The sequence below is a fragment of the Aulonocara sp. 'chitande type north' Nkhata Bay genome, linkage group LG7 (assembly GCF_057382095.1).
Source record: "Aulonocara sp. 'chitande type north' Nkhata Bay isolate Kocher_YH1m ecotype deep benthic linkage group LG7, A_spYH_male_GT1.1, whole genome shotgun sequence".
NCBI lineage: Eukaryota > Metazoa > Chordata > Actinopteri > Cichliformes > Cichlidae > Aulonocara > Aulonocara sp. 'chitande type north' Nkhata Bay.
Window position 1 is genome coordinate 31,046,714 of NC_141350.1, and position 20,090 is coordinate 31,066,803.

At 41.4% G+C, this 20,090-nt stretch overlaps 2 protein-coding genes across 2 annotated transcripts; one reads left to right on the plus strand and one right to left on the minus strand.

The window, feature by feature from the left end:
- Window positions 1-365: 365 nt before the first annotated feature.
- LOC147325474 (uncharacterized) lies at window positions 366-1,666 on the minus strand. The gene is made up of 3 exons (XM_086297740.1): window positions 1,359-1,666; window positions 991-1,273; window positions 366-899 (listed from the first exon to the last, which is right to left on the minus strand). The coding sequence occupies exons 1-3, from the start codon at window positions 1,664-1,666 to the stop codon at window positions 366-368; spliced, it is 1,125 nt and encodes a 374-aa protein (XP_086153866.1).
- Window positions 1,667-17,444: 15,778 nt separating this feature from the next.
- ier5l (immediate early response 5-like) lies at window positions 17,445-19,989 on the plus strand. Its single transcript, XM_086300016.1, has one exon. The coding sequence runs from the start codon at window positions 17,595-17,597 to the stop codon at window positions 18,474-18,476; it is 882 nt and encodes a 293-aa protein (XP_086156142.1). The 5' UTR covers window positions 17,445-17,594; the 3' UTR covers window positions 18,477-19,989.
- Window positions 19,990-20,090: the final 101 nt, after the last annotated feature.

A 20,090-nucleotide genomic window follows, 5' to 3' on the forward strand; every position in this document is an offset into this window, starting at 1 on the left:
ACACAAATAAGAAAACCTGTCACCCAATTATCAAAACATTGTAGTTCTCTTGCAAAAGCGAACACAGCTAGATTAACTCTTCACACCTTCGTAAAAATGGTGTTTTCGTATCAAACAGTACACACAAGCCATCATCTACCAAGCACACAATGCGCCAACTGCACACTGATGGTATGAATACAAAACACATCTGGCTTTTGCTTTCTCTGTGTACAGATGTCAATTTGAGGTCACACCTTTGTCATAGTGTCATGTAAACATACAAGGATCCAAACTTCAAGTATTGGTGTTTATTCACACTCATCAAAACCAAGACAAAGTCAGAACACAAAATAGGAATTTCACAAAAAAAAAAAAAAAGACAATCAGCCTACATCATGTCGTCTTTCTGGGTCCGGCCACAAAATTTCGTCCACATCGCATGCGATATCCTCCAGTCCAAGGCACCGGGGAAAATATCTCCTTGAATGCCATATCCAGGTCTGACATGATGCCTGGTCAATATCTCCACATGCCTCCTCCATTGCCTGTAAAAGGGCTACCTGTTGATGAGGATGACGGTCATACACTTTCCAGCGCCAGGCAGAGAAGAACTCCTCGATGGGATTCAAGAATGGAGAGTATGGAGGGAGGTTGAGTGCCATGAAGGATGGGTGGTCTGTAAACCAGTTGCGGACCAAAGCAGCCCTATGGAAACTAACATTGTCCCATATGATGACATATCGGGTCATAGCTGCACACATGGTTATGTTACCACCACGTTGTCCTGGGACATTGATGATGGCACGGTGTCCAGTAATGTTCCTGCCACGTCTCCTGGTTTTACTGAGGTTAAAACCGGCCTCATCTACAAAAAGTAGCTCATGTCCCATTGCATCTGCTTCTAGTTCCATCACTCTCTGGACAAGACAAAACAAATGCAACACATCAGGCCCATGCACAGCACTACAGTATGCACTTCCAAATTCAGAACCAATGACACTAGCTTACCTGCACATAGTCATATCGCAGTTGCTTTACACGTTCTGTGTTTCTCTCGAAAGGAACTCTGTAAATTTGCTTCATTCTTATTCTGTGGCGCGCAAGTACACGACTTAGTGCAGAAATGCTTGCACTGTGTATATTTTGAAAGATGGTGTCATTATCAATTATGCGCTGCTGTATTTCACGCAGTCTTATTGCATTATTGGCAATCACCATTTTCACTATATGGGTCTCTTGCTCTGGAGTGAACATTCTGCCTCTGCCCCCAACATCTGGACGTCTAGCAATTCTGTAAAGTAACAATTTCAGTATTTTTGCATGTATGGTACTGTTGTGTTTCTCATTAGAGTATGGCAGTGCTACAAAGTACTTACCGATTCTCATTTCGAAATGTCCTAATGATGCTTGCCACAGTGTAGCGGCTCAGTTTAGGCTGAACACGTTGGCCAGCTTCCCTCAGGGTCATCCCATGGTTGATAACATGGTCCACTATTGTAGCTCTGGTGTCATCAGTTATTCTGTTTCTTACTCTTCTTACCCTTCCTCTTTCCCCTCCTTGTCCTCTTCCTCCAACTTCTTCACCTCCACGTCCTCTTCCTCCAACTTCTTCACCTCCACGTCCTCTCCCTCCTCTGATTCTCACTCTTCTCACTCTTACTGCTCCTTCCATTGTACTCCACATAGACAGCTTACCTGTGGCCTGTTTATAGTGCTTAGGCTGATTGCAAAGTGGACTAATTATCTAAAAAAGTTTTCACATGTGAAAGTGTGCCAGACAGTTGGCAAGTTAGTGTTAATGATAGCCATACATGTGTATACTTTTGCTAGGAGTGTGTTGGAAATTTGGTAATTGAGTGTTGTGCAGTGAATTGTGCCTACAGTTTTGCAAAGTGTGTGTTACAAAATTGCAAACTGAGTGCAAAGCAGTTTTTGTGCTTTTAGTTTTGCAAACTCAGTGAGTGGTTTTGCTATAAGTCTGAATAGTTTTAGAAATTGTGCTACAGGAATCACAGTTAGGGTTTAAGCATTCAGAAAAAACTGTAATCAAGCTTTACTACCACGTGGCTAGGAGTTAGTGAGTATTTGCAGGTATAAACGAAAAACTGAAGGTAACCGTGGAAACCTGTTAGTAACCTCCAGGAACCACTACCAGCCATGTCACACGAACGCATGGAGGACATGGAGTGTAGACTCAGCAAAAGTCTAATTTTTTAGATTATATTGCATATTTGACGCTGGCAATAAAATATGTTTAATGTTAGGGTAGTCTGCGGGAAATTATTTCAAATCAGCTCAATCACGGGCGTATGTATTATTAAATCCACGTCTTAGGATACCATTATTTTTGAACAAAAAAAGAGCACAAATAAAGAATAAAAGTTACTCCTTGTAACTGTTGTTCAGATTTGTCCAAACTGAATTCCACACACATATATTTTCAGACTATCTCTGTCTGCATCTGAAGGGGGTAAAAACAGCTGTCCAGACATAACAGTGTGTGTCCTGACAGTATGGGAATGGCTTCTATCTGAGGCAGTTTCAGTGGTAATCTGAGTCTTGCATGCACACACACACACTCTCTCACTCTGTGGACTCACAGAGTACATCTACCATTCGTAAGCCTTGCAAACATCTGGAAAATGCAGGAAATGTCTTTGTGTAAGCAAAAAGTAGCACCCATGCCAGAATAGAATGAAAAAGTGCTGTACACTTCCACTAGCACCATAATTTCACACTCAGAATTCAGGCGCTCAAATAAAACTGCCCGGGGTAAATATAGTGCACTGGATCGTGAATGGGGAATAGCTTCAAACAGCCTGTATCAGCCACAGCCACAAATGTTTCCTGCAGGCATTCACTAAGGGCAAAGCTCTATTTTTGGTACCCTTGGTGTCCCTATCTCTCACAGATAATCCAGTAATTCTGTGTATGATAACATTTCACTTTGAATTGGGCTATAATGCATAATGACCATGTTTGATAGAGACATTCAGATGATTTCTTTCTTCTTCTATACACTTGCAGTGAGGCAGTTTTTTCTGCTATTGGATAATTTACTGTGTTGCCAAGTATAGTTAACCCTGATATGCATAGATACAGCATCCTGTGAAACTCCCCCTTTATTTTTAGTTAAGTACTCAGCTCCCTGATATGTCCTTTAAAGCTGACCTGCGATGACTTTCCTCATTTCCTGTCATGCATTTCCTGTTTCAATTTCATGATAATACTAAACCTTTTCAAAGGTGTATGCAGTGGTTCCCAAACTTTTTTCGCTGGGCCCCCCTTTGTTTTACAGAAAAATGTTCGCGCCCCCCTCGCATGTGCGCGCACACACACACGCACTAACACATCCTCCAACCACACACACCCATATTTGCTCAATTGCGGTTTATTTCACACCTCAAACATTTAGTAAACAATTAAGCAAATACAAGTAATCTGCAGGTAGTAAGAAAATAGACTACTAACTCTTTTACGCTACGTCCGCACCTACACGGGTATTTTACAAAACGCAGCTGTTTCATCCACACGTAAACGGCGTTTCGAATCACCGAAAACGGAGATTTTTTAAAACTCTTTTTTTGCGTTTATGTGTGGACGAGGAATACAGAGTTCGTCACGCAACGTTAAAGGAATGTACCTTTTTTCACGTCGGCTGTGCGCCACGTTATTGCTTACATAAGAGGAATTGCAGAATGGCAGATAGTTAGATTAACAGTATTTTGTCTCTATCTTCAGGTTTTACACGCTTACATATAAACACGCAGTTACTGTCCCTCCATTTAGAAAGGCAGAGGCACGGTGTAGTTGTTATTTTCCTGTGTAATAATATTCAACATAGCTATCAAGAAATTTTTCAAAATAAATGCCTCTCTGTGCAAAATGGGTTCAAAAACATGAACAGCTGTGGGATACTGTTTGTCCGTGATTTAGACAAGGGGAACAAATCGTGGCAGGATCAGCCTGATATTATTTGTATCTCACTGTAACTTTACTGTATAAAGAGCCAACATCTCCAAAATGTCAGGAGTAGTTAGTCATTACAACAAGTGTTTGTGAACTAAAAATCAAGAATGTGGGATACTGTTTGTCTGTGATTTGGAGAGCCCAGCGAGGAAGGAAAGACCAATTCTGCACTTGTGCAGGTGAAGCCAAAGGAAAGATCTGCTTCACCATATTTTCTAGCCTTTGGCTTAGAATGAAGTTGGTTTGGAAACATATTCAGCTATGCTTCATCTCCTGCTTTGCGTTTGTGTAGGCCCCGTGCTAGCAGTGTCCAAGCCTTGTTTTTTTTTTTTTCCCTTTTCATGCCGCGCCCCCCCTGCAATGGCTCTGCGCCCCCCCTAGGGGGTGGGCCCCACACTTTGGGAAAGTCTGGTGTATAGGATGAATCCACGTGAGTAAAAAGCTCAGGCTTCACACTAATTTAAAAACAGTTTCAGACTGTTTTTTCCAACTCTTAGATCTGTGTGATGTCATAAAGACTAGGTATTCCTAATATGGTCATCTCAGACACACAGAAGCTCCACCCACTTCTGTTTATGAGGGGCACCCTATAAGAACAATGTTGTCTTAAAGTGAGAGTAGCTGAAACAGCTTGTTTCTGACTGAAGAGCCAGAATTAGATAATAAGGTGCAAATCATGCAAATTATGTAAAGCTGCTGAAAACATGTTTTTTAAGGTGATAGTGACCTGATTACCTTTGATAATTCCATCATTAGGCTGTACTTTCCTGTCTGGCCTGATGGTGGCGCTGTTGTCCCACAGTGATAGTGTTTAAATCCAGACAATGATGCAGTAACATAATTATGTAGAGATATTTGTGGAGTAGCACTTCCTTTGTTGGTAGAATTACAGTCCGGGATTACTGGATAACAATACTGATCAATTGTTGACAAAGCTAGCTACTTTGAGCTGATGTATTAGTATTCCACAGTCTCATGCAAGTATGGTCACTTCTGGCTCCAAAAACCTCAAATGGCAGTGCAAAAATGCTGGTACTAATGTTTCAAAACTAATACGCAATATCACGCTTGCTATGTCTGTCTTTTATGTACAGTCTATGGTTTTAACATGTCTTAAAGTAGTAACCAAATCAGATTTCACTTGGCTCCGAAACACCTGAATGATAACAGCCTTTAAGATAACTTGAATATATATATAGTATTTTATTTATAGTCTCCGGTATCTGCACCAAAAACTTTTGGGGTTTCAAAGTTTGCGCGACCAGTAGAGGTCGCCTATTCAATCTGTGCTGACTTATGCTTCATTAATACAACAGATGAGTAATTAACCCTCCCGGCTATATCTGGGTACCTGGGTACTCATTTGTATAGTAGTGGTGCACAAAAACATAAAGTATTCATTTTCAAAAACATCCCCACCACACATGGTAGAGAAAGAAACTGACTAACAGCTGCAAGAAAATATACTGATATATGCCGGCAGAACCGTTATAACGGCTGATGAAATAAACCAACGGCAGCCTTCATTCAGGCACAGAAGGCGAGTAAAAAGAGGAGACAAAGCTGGAGGGCTGAAAGCAGAATGTTTGCAGGCTTTTCTTTCTGTTTCACTGCTCCCCTCCCTCATTCCCTCCACCCCAGTTAGCTGGAGACGCACAGAAAAACAGAGGCTGTTTGGAAAGGTAAAAAAATGTAGGCAAAACGAAGTCACACAAAGGCAGCGCTCGCTTTCTCCATCGCCAGCTCACTAATCGGCGTCTTTGCTGTGCTGCATGCCTGTCGCCCGTTACACGGCAGCATTGCCATGGCGACCGGGGTCTGAGTAATCATTTGTGCAATGACCCCTATTCTCCAGAGGGAAGACGGAGGGATGGGGGAGGGATGGAGGAGGGAGAGCAGGAGGGTGGAATGAAAGCAGAGCCAGCAAAAGCAGAGGAAGGGAGGGAGGGAGGAGGAGGAGGAGGAGGAGGGGTGGGGAGCAGCAGAGCAAAGCAGCAGGGACCCAGACGGGGGGAAAAAAAACTGATTTTCTTTCTACTGGCAGCAGGGAAAGAACCTTTTATGTTTTTATATGACGAAGAGTCTCAGAGAGGAGGAAGAGGGAGGACGAGGCTTCATTATAACTGGGGTTCAGTGAGAGATAATGACGGGAGAATAAATGATGGACCAGAAAAATAGGATGTGCAACTTGTGGGGAAAGACAAAGGATTTCCAGAGCTAATGTGCTGCCTTTATTATTCATTGCAGTATGAAGGTGGACATAAATATAAGGTTTGTCCTGCAGGTGGAGCTAGAGGAAAAGATCACAAGATCATTAAAGGCGATGATCCAGCTCTAGTTATTTATTATTCTTGGACTTTACTGGAGTAGCTTTGTATGATTCACAGCTAAAAATAATCTTTATTTATCTTACACTGGACTGCAAGCTGTTTTAGCTCCACCCCTCTAAGTTATCTTTCGGCTGATTGGCTGCCCTTCGTAAACAGTATGCGTTAGGCTTCCATGCTGTTAGTCAGTGTAGACTGCAATGTCATCCATTTTCAAACTTAAGTCTTAGCATTTTGTCTAGCTTACCACATTCTTTACGGTGGAGACGGTGGCGCACAAAGTTTTGAGTTAGTATTAGTTAACTTGGTTAGCAAGCTGCATCCATAATAAAATAGAATAGATTATACTTTTTTGCCATTGTACATGTATAAAAAAATACAACATAATCTGTGTTGGTGCATCACACAGAGACAGAATAATGCTAAGTTACAGGTAATGCTTAGAATTTCACTCACTACAACTGAAGCACATGCTTTTAAATAGTTTATTAAGATAATTATCTGCACAGCAGTCATATTATTATTTAGCTAGTTACATTATAAATGCTCCAGCTGCACAAACAAGGTTCAAAGGTCAAGTTCAGGGACTCCAGTTAGCTGAGGCTAAATGCAGCAGACACCTAGCAGGTATCTGTGCACATTAACTTTGAGCTTTACCAGTATCCAATTGAATGAATGATAAAATTCACCCCTGTAGAGTAATTATAAAGGGCCAAACTATCCATAGAAAACAAGACCACCTACTGTAGCAGTCTCAAGGAACTGAACTGGAGCTGGGGCCACGCACAAGGTACAGGAGTAAGGATTTAATGGGTTTATTGAGGTCACAGAGTTTGACAGGACTTGATAGTGAGATGGTATTTTTTGGATTTAACTGGTAACTTCCACACAAAGTGTCTGCATAAAAGAGAGTAAGGTTAGTTCGGGGCTAAAACAGGTCTAGTGGCTAAATCAAAGAGACAGAGCATGAGGAGCCGAATTACACAACCATGCTAAGTGCAATGATCTGGTGACAACTGAGGGATTTCTTCAGCCTTAAGTAGCTGGCAAATAATCATCACATCGGCCTTGCCTCTGGAAAACATGAGCAAATTTACAACTAACACACCTATGCACACACTGAAAGAAGAGTAAGAGAGAGCATAAGGTGGTGAATTAGATTAAAGAGGTAGGTCAACACAGGAGGATAAGAAAACCATGACCATGACCTGACCATCTTCCTCTGGAACAGGAGATATGAGACAGGAAATTGGGAACAGAAGATTATGACCCTTATGGTTGGTTCCATATTTGATAGGCTCGGTGCGCAAGAACAATTGACAACAAATATAACAAATCTATTATACAACAAATCAACGCTAAAATCTAGACCAGGTAGTAGTACTTCTAAGGTAGTAATGGATTGTTCGCTCTTGTTACTGCATTTGTTATGCAGGGAAGCAGACGTGTTAAGAGCTTCTTGCAGCGTTCACACCAGAAGAATACTCCACCAGAGTATCCCTGATCTGGACCCATGTCCATCTCTTCCAACTTATGCTCGGGTATGCAGAATTCTACTGATTCTAGTCATATCTAGTGAAAGTGCCTGACTTTGTCCTCAGATATCTTAAAAAAATATTTTTAACAAGAATTTTGTCTCCGTGGGTCAAAATGTTGAAATCTGTTGTCTCTTGACTTCACCTAATGTCACACCTGGCTGTATTCAGGTGTGAGTGCTTTCACCTGTAAGTCGTACTAACAGGTCCAGAATTAAAGAAAGAAAAGCAGACTTGATTCGAAGTGGTCAGAGGGTGTCTCGGTGGATCCCAACTTTTACAAAGTACATTGACTTTGTCACTGAGACGGCATTGTTCCATCTAAGAATATTGCTAAAGTCAGACAGCATCTTGCACAGAAATTGATTGACACCATCTCAGTTCGACTATTGAAACACTCTTTCGCCTGGACTCACCCAGAAATCAATAAAGTGACTTCAACTGGTGCAAAAATGCAGCTGCCACAGTTTCTCCCATTTGTCTCCACAAATCCAGCTGCTATCGGAGCTCATTCAAAACCACAGCGCTCAAAGAAAGAGGAGTTTCAAAAAAGATGAGCTAACACTGTGGGGTAACTGGAAAATTAGTGACAGTATAATGAAAAAAACAAAAAACAAACCCTTCCCAAATAAAGCAAGCAAACAAAGAGGAATAAAAAAAATCAGATTTTCAGAGTTTTTCTTTTGTAAGGGTTATAACACTTAAGTTATTTCTATAACACTATTCAAAAGGGTTCATCAAAAGTGGAAAATAAAAGACTGGAAAACTGATGATGTGGTCATGACTTTCCTGACATTCATACAGTAGGGTCAGAATTTGGTGCCAACAACAATAAAACATGGATCCATCCTACCTTCTAGTTTAATTCAGTTCCATTTTATTTATATAGCACCAAATCACAACAGCAGTTGCCTCAATGTGCTTTATTGTTGTAAGGTAAAGACCCTAAAATAACACAGTTCAAGCTGTTGATGGATGTGTAATGATGTGGAGGATATTGTCTCACCACACTTTGGGCCCCTTATCACCAATTGAGCATTGTTTAAATGCTGCAGACTACCTGAGTATTGTCGCTGACCATGTCCATGTCTATGAAGCCTGCTCCCATCAGGACAACGCACCATGTCACAAAACTCAAGCAATCTTAGTTTCTGTGCTCAGTTGGCCTCCACAGTCTCCAGATCTCAATCTAACAGAGCACCTTTTGGATGCACATCAGGAGATTCACTTCATTGATGTGCAGCCAACAAATCTGCTGTAACTATGTGATGCTGTCATATCAATATGGACCAAAATCTCGGAGGGACATTTCCTGCATTGTGTTGAATCTGTGCCATGAAGAATTAAAGAGGCAAAGGGAGAACTGCACTTTGAAGGACTTAGCTGTAATGCCTATGACCATAATGTTCATTGGATCAGCATATAATTAAACATGGATTATTTAGTACAATGAAATGTTGACTTTATTTTCATTTAATGATATTTTCTGATATCTAAAAACTGTCTCCATGCACTTATAAAGGCCCTGCATGGTTAGAGGTGAGGTCCAACCCTTAAAGTATTTTATTGATTTTACTTTAATTGGCAAGGAAACAATAAAAATGCCATCTATGATTAAGTGGCACTGACTTATAGTGGTACACAAAATAAAAATTTTTCCATACAGTACAGCGCCATATATTGCATGTGATGCAGCCCTAGGCTGATCATAGACAGATATCACTCTCCAAAGCTTCATTAAAATCCAATCAGATAGGTTTTCTGTGATGATAGACGTAAAGAACTGGGTCCCTCCCAAACTTCATTGTGGGAAACAATGACGCAAGTCTTCATCAATAAATCATCCTACTCCATTTTCACAGTTTATTGCCTTCTCCTTTGGAATACATTGGTGAAATCTAATTTCTCAAAGATCAGCTGCAAACACAGAGAAAGCCAGACTGAGCGTTGCGTAGAAGTGCAGTAATTAGGTGCAAGGTAGAAGAGAGAGAAATGAGGAAGCAAGAGGAGAGGCATGGTAGTAATAACTGTGGGTATGGATGCAGAACTGTGGCAGGAGCTGCAGAGACGGATACTTGTGAAATGGTCTCCAGTGCTGACCGTGCATGCAAAGGAAGCTGAGAGAAAACTCCATCCACTCTGCTGACACCTGCAACTGTGCTGCAGTGCTGCATTCCTTCACCGGGAGAGAAATAACCATGCTGGGGAAGAAACAGAGGGGAGAGGAAATAAAAGAGCACGCAGAGGAGTGGTAAAAGGAGCCAGAGAGTATCGAGCAGCGAGGCTGAAAAGATGAGGGGAGAACATAAACGGAGGAGATGGGCGAGGGCGGGAGGACGGCTGTGAGCAGGGGGAGTGCAGATACAACGAGGACAGACTGAAAATAGAAAGAGACCGCATTATAATGGAAGAATGTGGAGAGAAAAGGCAGCTTGGTAGTGCAATGAAAGCTGCACTTCTAGTGCGAACATATTCATATGATTTCCATGTGTGCTTTAGGGTACTGTGAAAAGAAGCTGTACGTATGAACTGTATATACTACTATGTACTTGGAGGTTGTGCTGCATCCTAATTAGAACAAAAGCAGCACCAGCTTACTGAGAACTGAAGAACAAATGTCCCTAGATTATGAGAGAGGTTCAAACAGTGGAAATGTACATTAAAGAAACAGATGAATATTACAATAATGTCTGTTTTCTTCCCCTCTAACAGTGAGATCATGTTAAGCATGTGCCAGCTGAATAGAAAAAATTGACTGGGACATTTTTGTTTGTTTGTTTTTTCAACAGTATCCCTTCAACATTTTGATTTGATCATACTGACATTAATTATGTTGCCCCCCCCCCCCCCCCCTTTCATAAGTGAATGTTATGATTGGGTAGGACCCTTTTGTTGGTAAAGTAGGACAGTTGTTTGCTATTCTTAAGTAAATCACAGGGAAGGCACTTTCACTAAAACCTAATTATGCCAAAATTGTTCAGTTCAATAATTTTTCATTATGACACGTTTACAATTAAACTAAGTTATAAAAACAGAAAAAGTAACATCAACATACACGTCATTTGGCCCCCTTATTTTACAATTTTTTGCATTGTAATTAGGTGGGTAATGTGGGACTCTTTAGAGTCAGGTAGTTTGTCCAGTGAAACTAGTGTGATGTTTTTTTTCTTTCTTTTGAACAGTTAAATAAAAGTGTGGAGAGTATTTTAAATTTCATTTGCTACCTTTTTTCTTACAAATGATTGTGAATGTTGTGATAAGGTGGGATATCCATCTGTCCATCGTCTGTTGCTAATCTGGATTTGGGTTGTGGGAGTAGCAGTGTAATAAGTGAAGCCCAGACCTCCCTCTCTCCTTGATTATCTTCTCCAGCTCATGGCGGCACACGAAGGCCAGCTGAGAGATTTAATATCTCTTTTTCTTATAAATGGATCCATAAAGACTTGCATACAGGTTGATAACATTTTCGAAATGAAACTTTTTCACCAAAGTGTAATGTTGCTGGCACCATTACGGTGGTAAAGTGGGACATTTCACTTAGTGATTAAATTTAAATATGCTTCTAAGCAAATTATTCTGAAGATTAGTGGTTCGATTTCCAGCTTCCCCAGTCTGCATTTCAGTCTGGAGACTGGACCAACCAAGTGCTATAACTAACTCATGAATGGACCACTTCCACTCATAAGTGCTAAATAAAAGTGGAAAAGTGCCATATAAATACTGGTCTGGTTACATAAACATACAAGATTGTGGATTCACAGTCTCTGATTTTTAAGTCCATATTCACCAGAGACAGAGTTACAAAGTTCAGTTTAATTAATTTGGTTAATTTGCTCCAGTACATTTTACAACAAAACACTGTACTCTTAATGATGGCGTGAATATTTCTTTTACAAGGTTTTTGCCATAGTTTGACATAAGATTACCATTTTTGATTTACCGATCTGCTGCTCTACTTCTTCCAGTTTGAACAAAAGAGGAGGCTGAGGGTGGAGCTGGTTGTAGAAGTACAGAGGCCAAACAAATGGACCAAACCATCTGCTGTGAAATCATAGGGGGGATAGAGTTTCTGTGTAGTGAGGTAAAGCAGCAGACAGGTAACTCAAAATTGGTAATTTTAGTTATTGTATCTGCATTTCCTGCCTTTTGCATTTATAATATTTCATATTCATAATAAAGCTTCAGTTTTTGGTTAAGATCATTTTTGTGGATTTTTTAGACTATTAGTTCTTAAAATTGCTTACTTTGATATCTATGTAATTTTGGTGTGTTTATAATCTTTGGTTAAATTTTACCAAGAAAAGTTGTAAATTTGGTTTTTTTTTGGTTTGTTTTTTTAGCTGGCTTAATGTTTAGTATTATTTTATTATTATTTTATTATTTAACATATATATATATATAGGTAATCCCACTGAGAGTCAACAACTCATTAACAAGAGAAACTTGCTGGCCCCATTTATATCTGGCTCTTTTGAGTAGCTAGACTCCTTTATAATGTTTTAGACATTAGGTATAATTTTACTAATTAATTAAAATTTGAACTGTACTATTTGCACCTCCACTATTGTACCTGACTGCTTGGTCTGTCATATTTGCCCAAGAAAAACACGAAGGAAACACGGGAGTGCTTCCTCTGGGATTTGGTCCTTTTTCCTGTCATTATTAGGTTTTATAATGAAGATATTGCGGCCTGTCTTTCTTGTTTTCCATCAGGAATAGTAACAGAGTTGAGATGAACAGGATTCCTTAAAGTTACTGAAAGTATTTAAGAAACAGACCTACAATAATGAAATCCAGTAAGGAAAATTATATCCTTAAACTGAACAGGTGACACATGTATTTAAACAGGTTACCTCCCCCAGAAGCAGAAAGAACAAAAGTTACGTGATTTCAGATTTAACTATCAAATCTGTACAGAACATCTCTCACATCTGGAATCACTGAGTCATGGGTATGTATATAGGTTTAATGTTTAATGAGTGATTGGAAAGTGATTAATAATGTCCATAGTCCTTAACATAGTCTATCCTAGCACATAGATATAGCATTAAAACGTGACCTGATGCTTGATGTTAGACATACTTTTGCGTAAATAAAGGTTTTCCATTACTATTCGATGAAGTACAGGCAGAGATTGCTCAAACAAAACTTCCACCCATGCTCTGTGCATAGAGCACTGAATATCTGAAGCACGGAGCAGCAGAGATTGAGTTTTTGATGTGAAAGAAGAAAAGTGAGTGTTTGAAGGTCTGTTAGCATATGATGACTAATCAGGCTGGTTTAAATCAGCTTGGAGGTATTTCAGTAGTGTAGCTGTAGCATGTGGAAATAATCAGCATTTTGACTTCTTATACTAATGTAATAAGTGTCACTGCTGAAGAGGATCGAAACAGGCACAAATTCTAGCTTTATTTTCCTAATGTTGTAGAAATTTTGTTAAAGGACACCCTTACTGCTTTTCCTTCTTTCCTGTCACGTATACAGCAGTGTTTAAACAAATTCTCCAATAATGAGGTCAGAGTACATAAAGGATATGCAGACCTTATGTGGATGTGGTAAATATTCCAGTAAGTCTTTGCCAAGCAGCAGCAGTAGTCCTCACGTATCCCCCCCAAAGATGCTAAAAACAGGTTTATTCATAAACACTGTTACTTTTTAAAAATGTCTTAAGGCAGATAGTAACCTTCTCGTGTATTTGACCCAAACTGTTTAATTTTTCTGATGATTTTTGCGATGGGAGACCACAAACTCACCAGGAAGATGTTTACTATGGAAGCTAGTTTCTGAAACAGAAAAAAAAGAAAGAAATCACCATCAATAAATCAAAATCTCAAATAACAAATTCAAATAACAGCTTGAATTTCTTACTGCAACCACAGGTGTCGCCCCCTGCTGGCCATTAGAGAGAACAGAAGCTACATCCGTGCGTTTACGGCCTATGGTTTTAAGGTGTGGCTACATAAATTATGCTTGGTTCAGGTTAAACACATTCATTCAGTTCAGTTACCATGTATGTTTGTGAGACACCAGCAGATTATCCGCAGCTTTGATTAGACTTCATGAGAGTGAGAACAGGGTGGGACTTTTTTGTTCCATTTAAAATGGATCTATTCTGCATTTGCTTACTTCTTGTTCCTCCTGTTCCAGTGGTGACTGTTCATATTAAATATAACCAATGTTTCAGATAATGAGGTCAGTGTTTGTACAGGTAATCCCTCTGAGACAAAAGCTTGGCCAGGTCTAGACTGCTATTAAAACTCAGCCCTATAATGAGGATAACCCTAATATGGAAACCTTAGAAACTTTGTTTCACACAGGTGAAAAAACAAGCAAAGGCTTGATCTGACTGATAAACCCAGGATTGACAAGACATTAGCCAATGAGAATTGAGATTAAATTGGATACATTCATCAGGGAGGAAAGTGTTTACTGAGTTTATAGCAAATGAGCTGAAGCCTGTTTCTCCATTACACTTCTTCGGCCAAAGGAATCGCCCTGTGCTAGCTAAAACAAAGAGTAGGGATAAGACAGTGCACTGAGTTCATTTTTCTTTGTACAGATCGGGCAGCCACAGTAAGCACAGAACAGAAGCCCCACCTACCTCAAATTTTGTGATTAAGAAGGGCAACCAATCAGAAGAAAGTTGGCTTAAATAGTGAGGGAATGGGTTTCTGGGCCCTTCATAAGACAAACTGCGGTTGAAATGAGCAGAATGGTCTTTATGGTTTGAATTATATTACAGCTTAGTGTTTCACAGAGCTTCCACTTGGATAAAGTGAGTATGGAGTTCCCTGGTGGTCCAGATGTCCTCTCTTGGTCCGATGGCAGACTCATAACTCAGGCCTCTCACACTGAACCCCTTGTGAAACCATGTTATTTCATATTCAGTCCTTTTCTTTAGCTGTCATTAAATTTGTATTCAGGGCCATCGTTCGCAGATTTAAAAAAAGAAAAAACATGCCTGAGCTGTCCTCGTTAGACAAATGTGCCTCGCATGCTTCTTATGTTGAATCTGTAGCTCTTCCATCAAGCCTTTATTTTTGCAGATATTCGTGTTTTTATACTAAACTGAAGGAAACCTTTTCTGTGTCAGGGCTGCAGACCCTCTGGGGCGAGCTCCTCTTTGCAAACAGCTACCTCCTCTGGAAGAAAAGATGAGAGTCTACGTGTGTGTGTGTGTGTGTGTGTGTGTGTGTGTGTGTGTGTGTGTGTGTGTGTGTGTGTGTGTGTGTGTGTCACACTCTGCATTCATCATTCACAGAGAACATTACAAGCAGCCATCCCTCAGCATGGTCCTGGGCTCATCCAGGAGGAGCTTTCTGAGCCTTCTGCCGTGAGAATAAATATCTGGTTGCACTCGGTGGGCTGTGTGGAAGCGCTGTCCCACCTCAGAGGGGGGATTTGGAAAGAGTAACAAAACACTAATCACATAGGGCAGAAAACTAGTGCTGCACTGGCCTCTACAGGTTCAACACAGGTTATTGCACTCACATGGCAAGCTTTTGAACCTATAATTAATCTGTAGGGGCCCCTGCAAGGCTGGTTTCCTGCACAATGTGCTCATACATGAGCAGTGTGGGTTTTCTCTCTTTTCACTGCCTTTTGAATTGGGCCATGTTTGAGCACATTCTAGAGGTCCAAACAATCGGGAGGCCGATTTTTGTTCTGATTTTGTCCAAGAGTGTCAAGGGTTTTTCCAAAGCTAATCCACCCCTGTTTACGGTGATAGGTTCAGCAAGCGATCAATCCACCAACCAGTACCAAAGCATACTTCTCTTTAAGCCTCAGTGCACAATCAGTCTCAAATTTCCACTAGAAAGAGCAGCAAACACGACGAAGAGCTGGCTGTCTAATTACAGAAAGATGCTGGGGCTTTTTGACAGGACTCCTGTGCAGCTGGGAGAGTTTGTGGAGCCACCATCTAGTGGCCATCAAGTATTTCTGCTCCAGTTTTCAGCAGCACTGCTTTCTGCTTATGTGCTTTTACTGCATCCATAAAATGGAAATTCTTGTACAGGACAAGCTTGAGTCAGACATGAAATAGTGCGTGATTACTGCAGAACCCTGTGTTGTGCTCTTTTGTCTGCCTACTCATAATGACTAAACCCAACTGTGCGCTTTCAGTTTGCAACACAAACGCACTGCAGATCTTCTTCCAGTCCCTGCAGGCCAGAAATATCTAACAGTCTTATTATTATTGCCTGTGAAAACTCCTGCCTTCATTTAACTGTGTGCAAAATGAAATATTCCGGCAGTTGACCACAGCTTGATTTCTGCCCAACGAGTCAGAGAAACCAGGCTATACTGATATCAGTCAGATATCTGTATATTCTTACTGATATCGTAACAGGAGACTGACAAAGACTCGAAAAGTGCTAATTTCCACATTTTTGTGGAACAAGTGGAGACTTATATAACAATAAAAAAGGTTCATCACTAATTTCTGCCTCCACCCAACAGTCTAGAGAGAACAGCATCCCTACCTGGATAATCTAAACAACTCAACAGTCTTCAAACTGAAAAGCTGCAGTTCCTCTAATGTCCATACTACCAAGTTAAAAAGTCTAATTTTACAGCAGAAGAAAAGTCTGCTTGGATTCACCCCAGCCAGTTGGAGTCCCTGAGCTGGACCATGTTTGTGCTTTTAGAGATTTTTAATGGAATAAATGTGGTTAGTTGACCACATGGTTAATTTTCCTATCAGTCCATCCATTAATTAGCAGATATCTGTTTTTGTATATTGCACATTTACAATAAGCACTAGCTGGTAACTTAGACCTCCATCCAAATATGGTCACTTCTGGCTCCAGAAAACAAATAATTTGTGGATGATGTCACAGTGCATATGTCCATCTTTTATGTTCAGTCTATGGGAATATTTCTTTGATTTAAAAGAAAGTCATGAAAGCATGGTGTTTTATGAATTTATGAAGACTATAATTACCTATCATTATTCATCGTGGATGGATGTTTGTGAATCAACTGAATGAAGCAGGCTTTCCTGCTTCATTTTTTCTGAATATGCAGAATTTGCATCTGTTGTGTTAAAAAGCCAAACTGAGCATTTCCTCATCAGTGAAACCCGCAACCCCCTTATATATATATATATATATATATATATATATATATATATATATATATATATATATGTTTCATATGTATAAATATGTAAGAAAGCACAGTTTTTTTTTGTATTTTTGCTTTTATAATTGTACCCTTTTTCTTTTTTTTTCCTATTTTCCATTATAAAGCAGTTTGTTCCCTGCATTATACTGCAGGGAACAAACTTAATATTTATTTCTTCAGCTACTTGATCCAGACGTCAAAATAAAGAAGTTTCTTTACTTTTAAACCTGTGTGGAAGTCTTTCACTCAGAGACTGGCTGGTTTTCGGAGTTGCAGCTACAGGCAGCTGAAATGAGGACATTCCTGGTAGACAGCCTGGGTGGAATTTGAATAGTACAGAGGAACCGCCTGAAGCTGATTGGTCGAGTGCGACATATTTCCAGAGCTCCTGCTTGTCACTCAGCAGATCCCAGGCGGCTGATTGGCTCCCGCAGAAGTGGGCGGGCGCTGTTTCTAGGCTATATATACATTCTGGTTTTAGGGCATCTGCAAATGATTGCTGGCTTTCAGAGGGAGGCGGATCTTTGTGTCCAATGTGTCTCCACAGAGCTCACTTGAACCTTTCTCCTGGAACCAAACGAGCCCCGCTGAGATAGCTGAGAGCCGCTTTCTCTCTCCCGGAGAGGAGCTGGAGGCTGACCGGGGGAACGGAGCAATGATCAGCACCATGGAGTGCGCCGTGGACGCGCAGAGCCTGATCTCCATTTCCTTAATGAAGATCCACAACTCCAGGACGCAGAGAGGAGGAATCAAGCTGCACAAAAACCTGCTGGTCTCCTACGTGCTGAGGAACGCCAGGCAGGTCTACATCAAAGAGAAGTACGCGGAGATCTACAGGATGCAGCAGTACGAGGAGGTGATGACTGTCTGCAATGAGATCCAGGAGCTCAACCCGCTGGATCTGGAGGCGGAGGACGCGGAGGACGAGGAGCAGGCGCGGACTGCTTGCTGCGCAGAGGAGGCGAGCGCGTGCGGCTCTCCGTGCCACAGAGGCGCGGCGCATTGCCGGGCGGCGGGTACTGTGGCCGGCTGCTCCCTGTTGGAGGACGGCTGCAAAGAGCCGGAGCCCTCCTATTACCGCAGCTGCTGCATGGAGGCGCCCCCCGCGCCGCTCTGCGAGCAGTGTCCCGCAAACAGCAGCGCGCACTGCAACAAGACCACGGTGTTGGACCTGGACACGCATGTGGTGACCACGGTGGAGAACGGCTACCTCCACCAGGACTGCTGCTGCGACGCGCTCCAGTGCGGCCAGAGCGCGCAGTCCCCAGCCAAGAAGCGGAAGGTGGAGTTCGGCTGCTGCGCGTCGGACGCGGAGGAAGCGCCGGACTTCACGGCGGCTCGCAAACGGGCCAAACGCGAGGACTGCTCCTACTCTGCCCCGGACTATACAGACACTTCCAACATCTCCAATCTGATCTCCATCTTCGGCTCGGGGTTTTCGGGGCTGCTGAGCAGGCAGGCGGACTTGGAGCAGATCTGTAGCAAGCAAGCCCTAGCCAGCCTCGGAGCGTGGACCCGAGCCATCGTCGCGTTTTGAATGGAACACTTTTTGTTTTGGGGAGGGGAGAGCGGGCTCAGCTGGAGCGGGACTGTGTGATGCGTCCAGCTCCTGTGTGGGTGATGAGGGGGTGGGGGGGGTCAGTTTGCTTCAAACTTTAAACGTTCTGAGGTCCCAGAAAGTTTACAGAATCGCAACATTCTAGCAGAAAGTGAGAGAAACTCTGCAGAAATGTGGACGCTTTTGCACCTTCAGTAACATGGCATGGTCACAGGAGAGGGAAACTTATCATGAGACACAAGTGGTAAACAGGGGGTCAGTTTTAGCGCTTGTATTCACAGCAATGCTGCTAACTACAGCTGTCACTTTTCCCTAACAGTTTTGCAAATTTAGCCTCTTATTTTGTGGAAACTAGGTTACAGAAATTTGGGCCCTTATGGGGACATTTAGGGGTCAGCTTGTACTCCCCTTTCTTCAGAATTGGGCAAAGAAAGTTTCCAGTTTTAAGTTTGTGTGTTCCAGCTCCCCCTTCCTGCCCGCCTTTTCCAGTGTCAGCCATAATAAAATCCCATGTGCTAAATAAATCAACAACTCCAACTGAATTGTACCTCAAAGCACACTTGTGTCTTACAAATCAATAGCAATGCTTCTAATTGGAGGAAATGGAGGCATTCCAGCTGAGCCCACTCTCCCCTTACAGTGTCTAAATCGACTTTATTTTTGCAAGGAAAAAAAGAAAAAGAAGAAAAGCTATTTATTAAATGAGCAATTTAATGATAATAGTTCTTTGACAGGGAGAGGCGGGAGAGTTGTTGGTGTCATGTGCAGGCTTTTCATAAAATCTGACAGAAATGGATCCTTTGCCTTAAATCCAATGCACACTACTGCTAGCTATTGTCATAAACAGAAAGTCCATTATTGGAAGTGACTGAATGTGTCTGCCGTCCTCTCCCGTCCTGAAACTCTCAAACTGATCTTGCACACTCCCAACAGCTTTGTCGTCCTGTGAAGCACCACGTTCGAGAACTCACTCCCCAGAAAACACTCTTGAAGGTACACGGACTCTGAAGCAGCTCATATCGCTTGATGGAGTGCCAACACTTTATTCCACGTGGTCGTCTCTGCACCTCCGCTCCCACCTCCCTTCCAGCGTGTGGTAGTAAACAGTCCGGCTCATTTCTGACAGTCTGACATTGTTTTCTTAATCATGGTTGTTGCTCAAAGCCTTTCACAGCAATTCATGATTCCAGCTTTGGTTTTGTGAGTTTCACTTTGTACAAAAATACACAAAAAGTACATAAATAAAAGAGAATGATTGATTTTTAGTCCTTTTGTTTTAAAAAGGCAAGCTCATGTTTTTAGCCATAACCTGAGAATCCATGCGTTAGCTTTATGAGCACTATGTGTACCAAAATAAAGAGAGTATTCAGCCATTCTCTACATATTTTGTTGTTATTCTTGTATTTTTGTGCTTAATAAATTGTATATCACCGGGTAAAACTGTTCAAGAAAATATTTGTTAAAATTTATAATCTTAATAAAAAATGAAAACCTTAAAGCTTGTGTTTGACTGCCACATGAGGTGCTGGGATGCAACCTGATAATCATGCACACACACAGACTCACACTAAATTATTAATGACACACTTTGAT

Bases quoted from the DNA above. Each gene is read 5' to 3' on its own strand.
- LOC147325474 (XM_086297740.1), bottom strand. From the start codon at position 1,666: ATGTGGAGTACAATGGAAGGAGCAGTAAGAGTGAGAAGAGTGAGAATC. The intron at 1,274-1,358 runs GTAAGTACTTTG...GTTACTTTACAG, and splicing joins ACATTTCGAAATGAGAATCG to AATTGCTAGACGTCCAGATG. The intron at 900-990 runs GTAAGCTAGTGT...TGTCTTGTCCAG, and splicing joins TGCGATATGACTATGTGCAG to AGAGTGATGGAACTAGAAGC.
- ier5l (XM_086300016.1), top strand. From the start codon at position 17,595: ATGATCAGCACCATGGAGTGCGCCGTGGACGCGCAGAGCCTGATCTCC.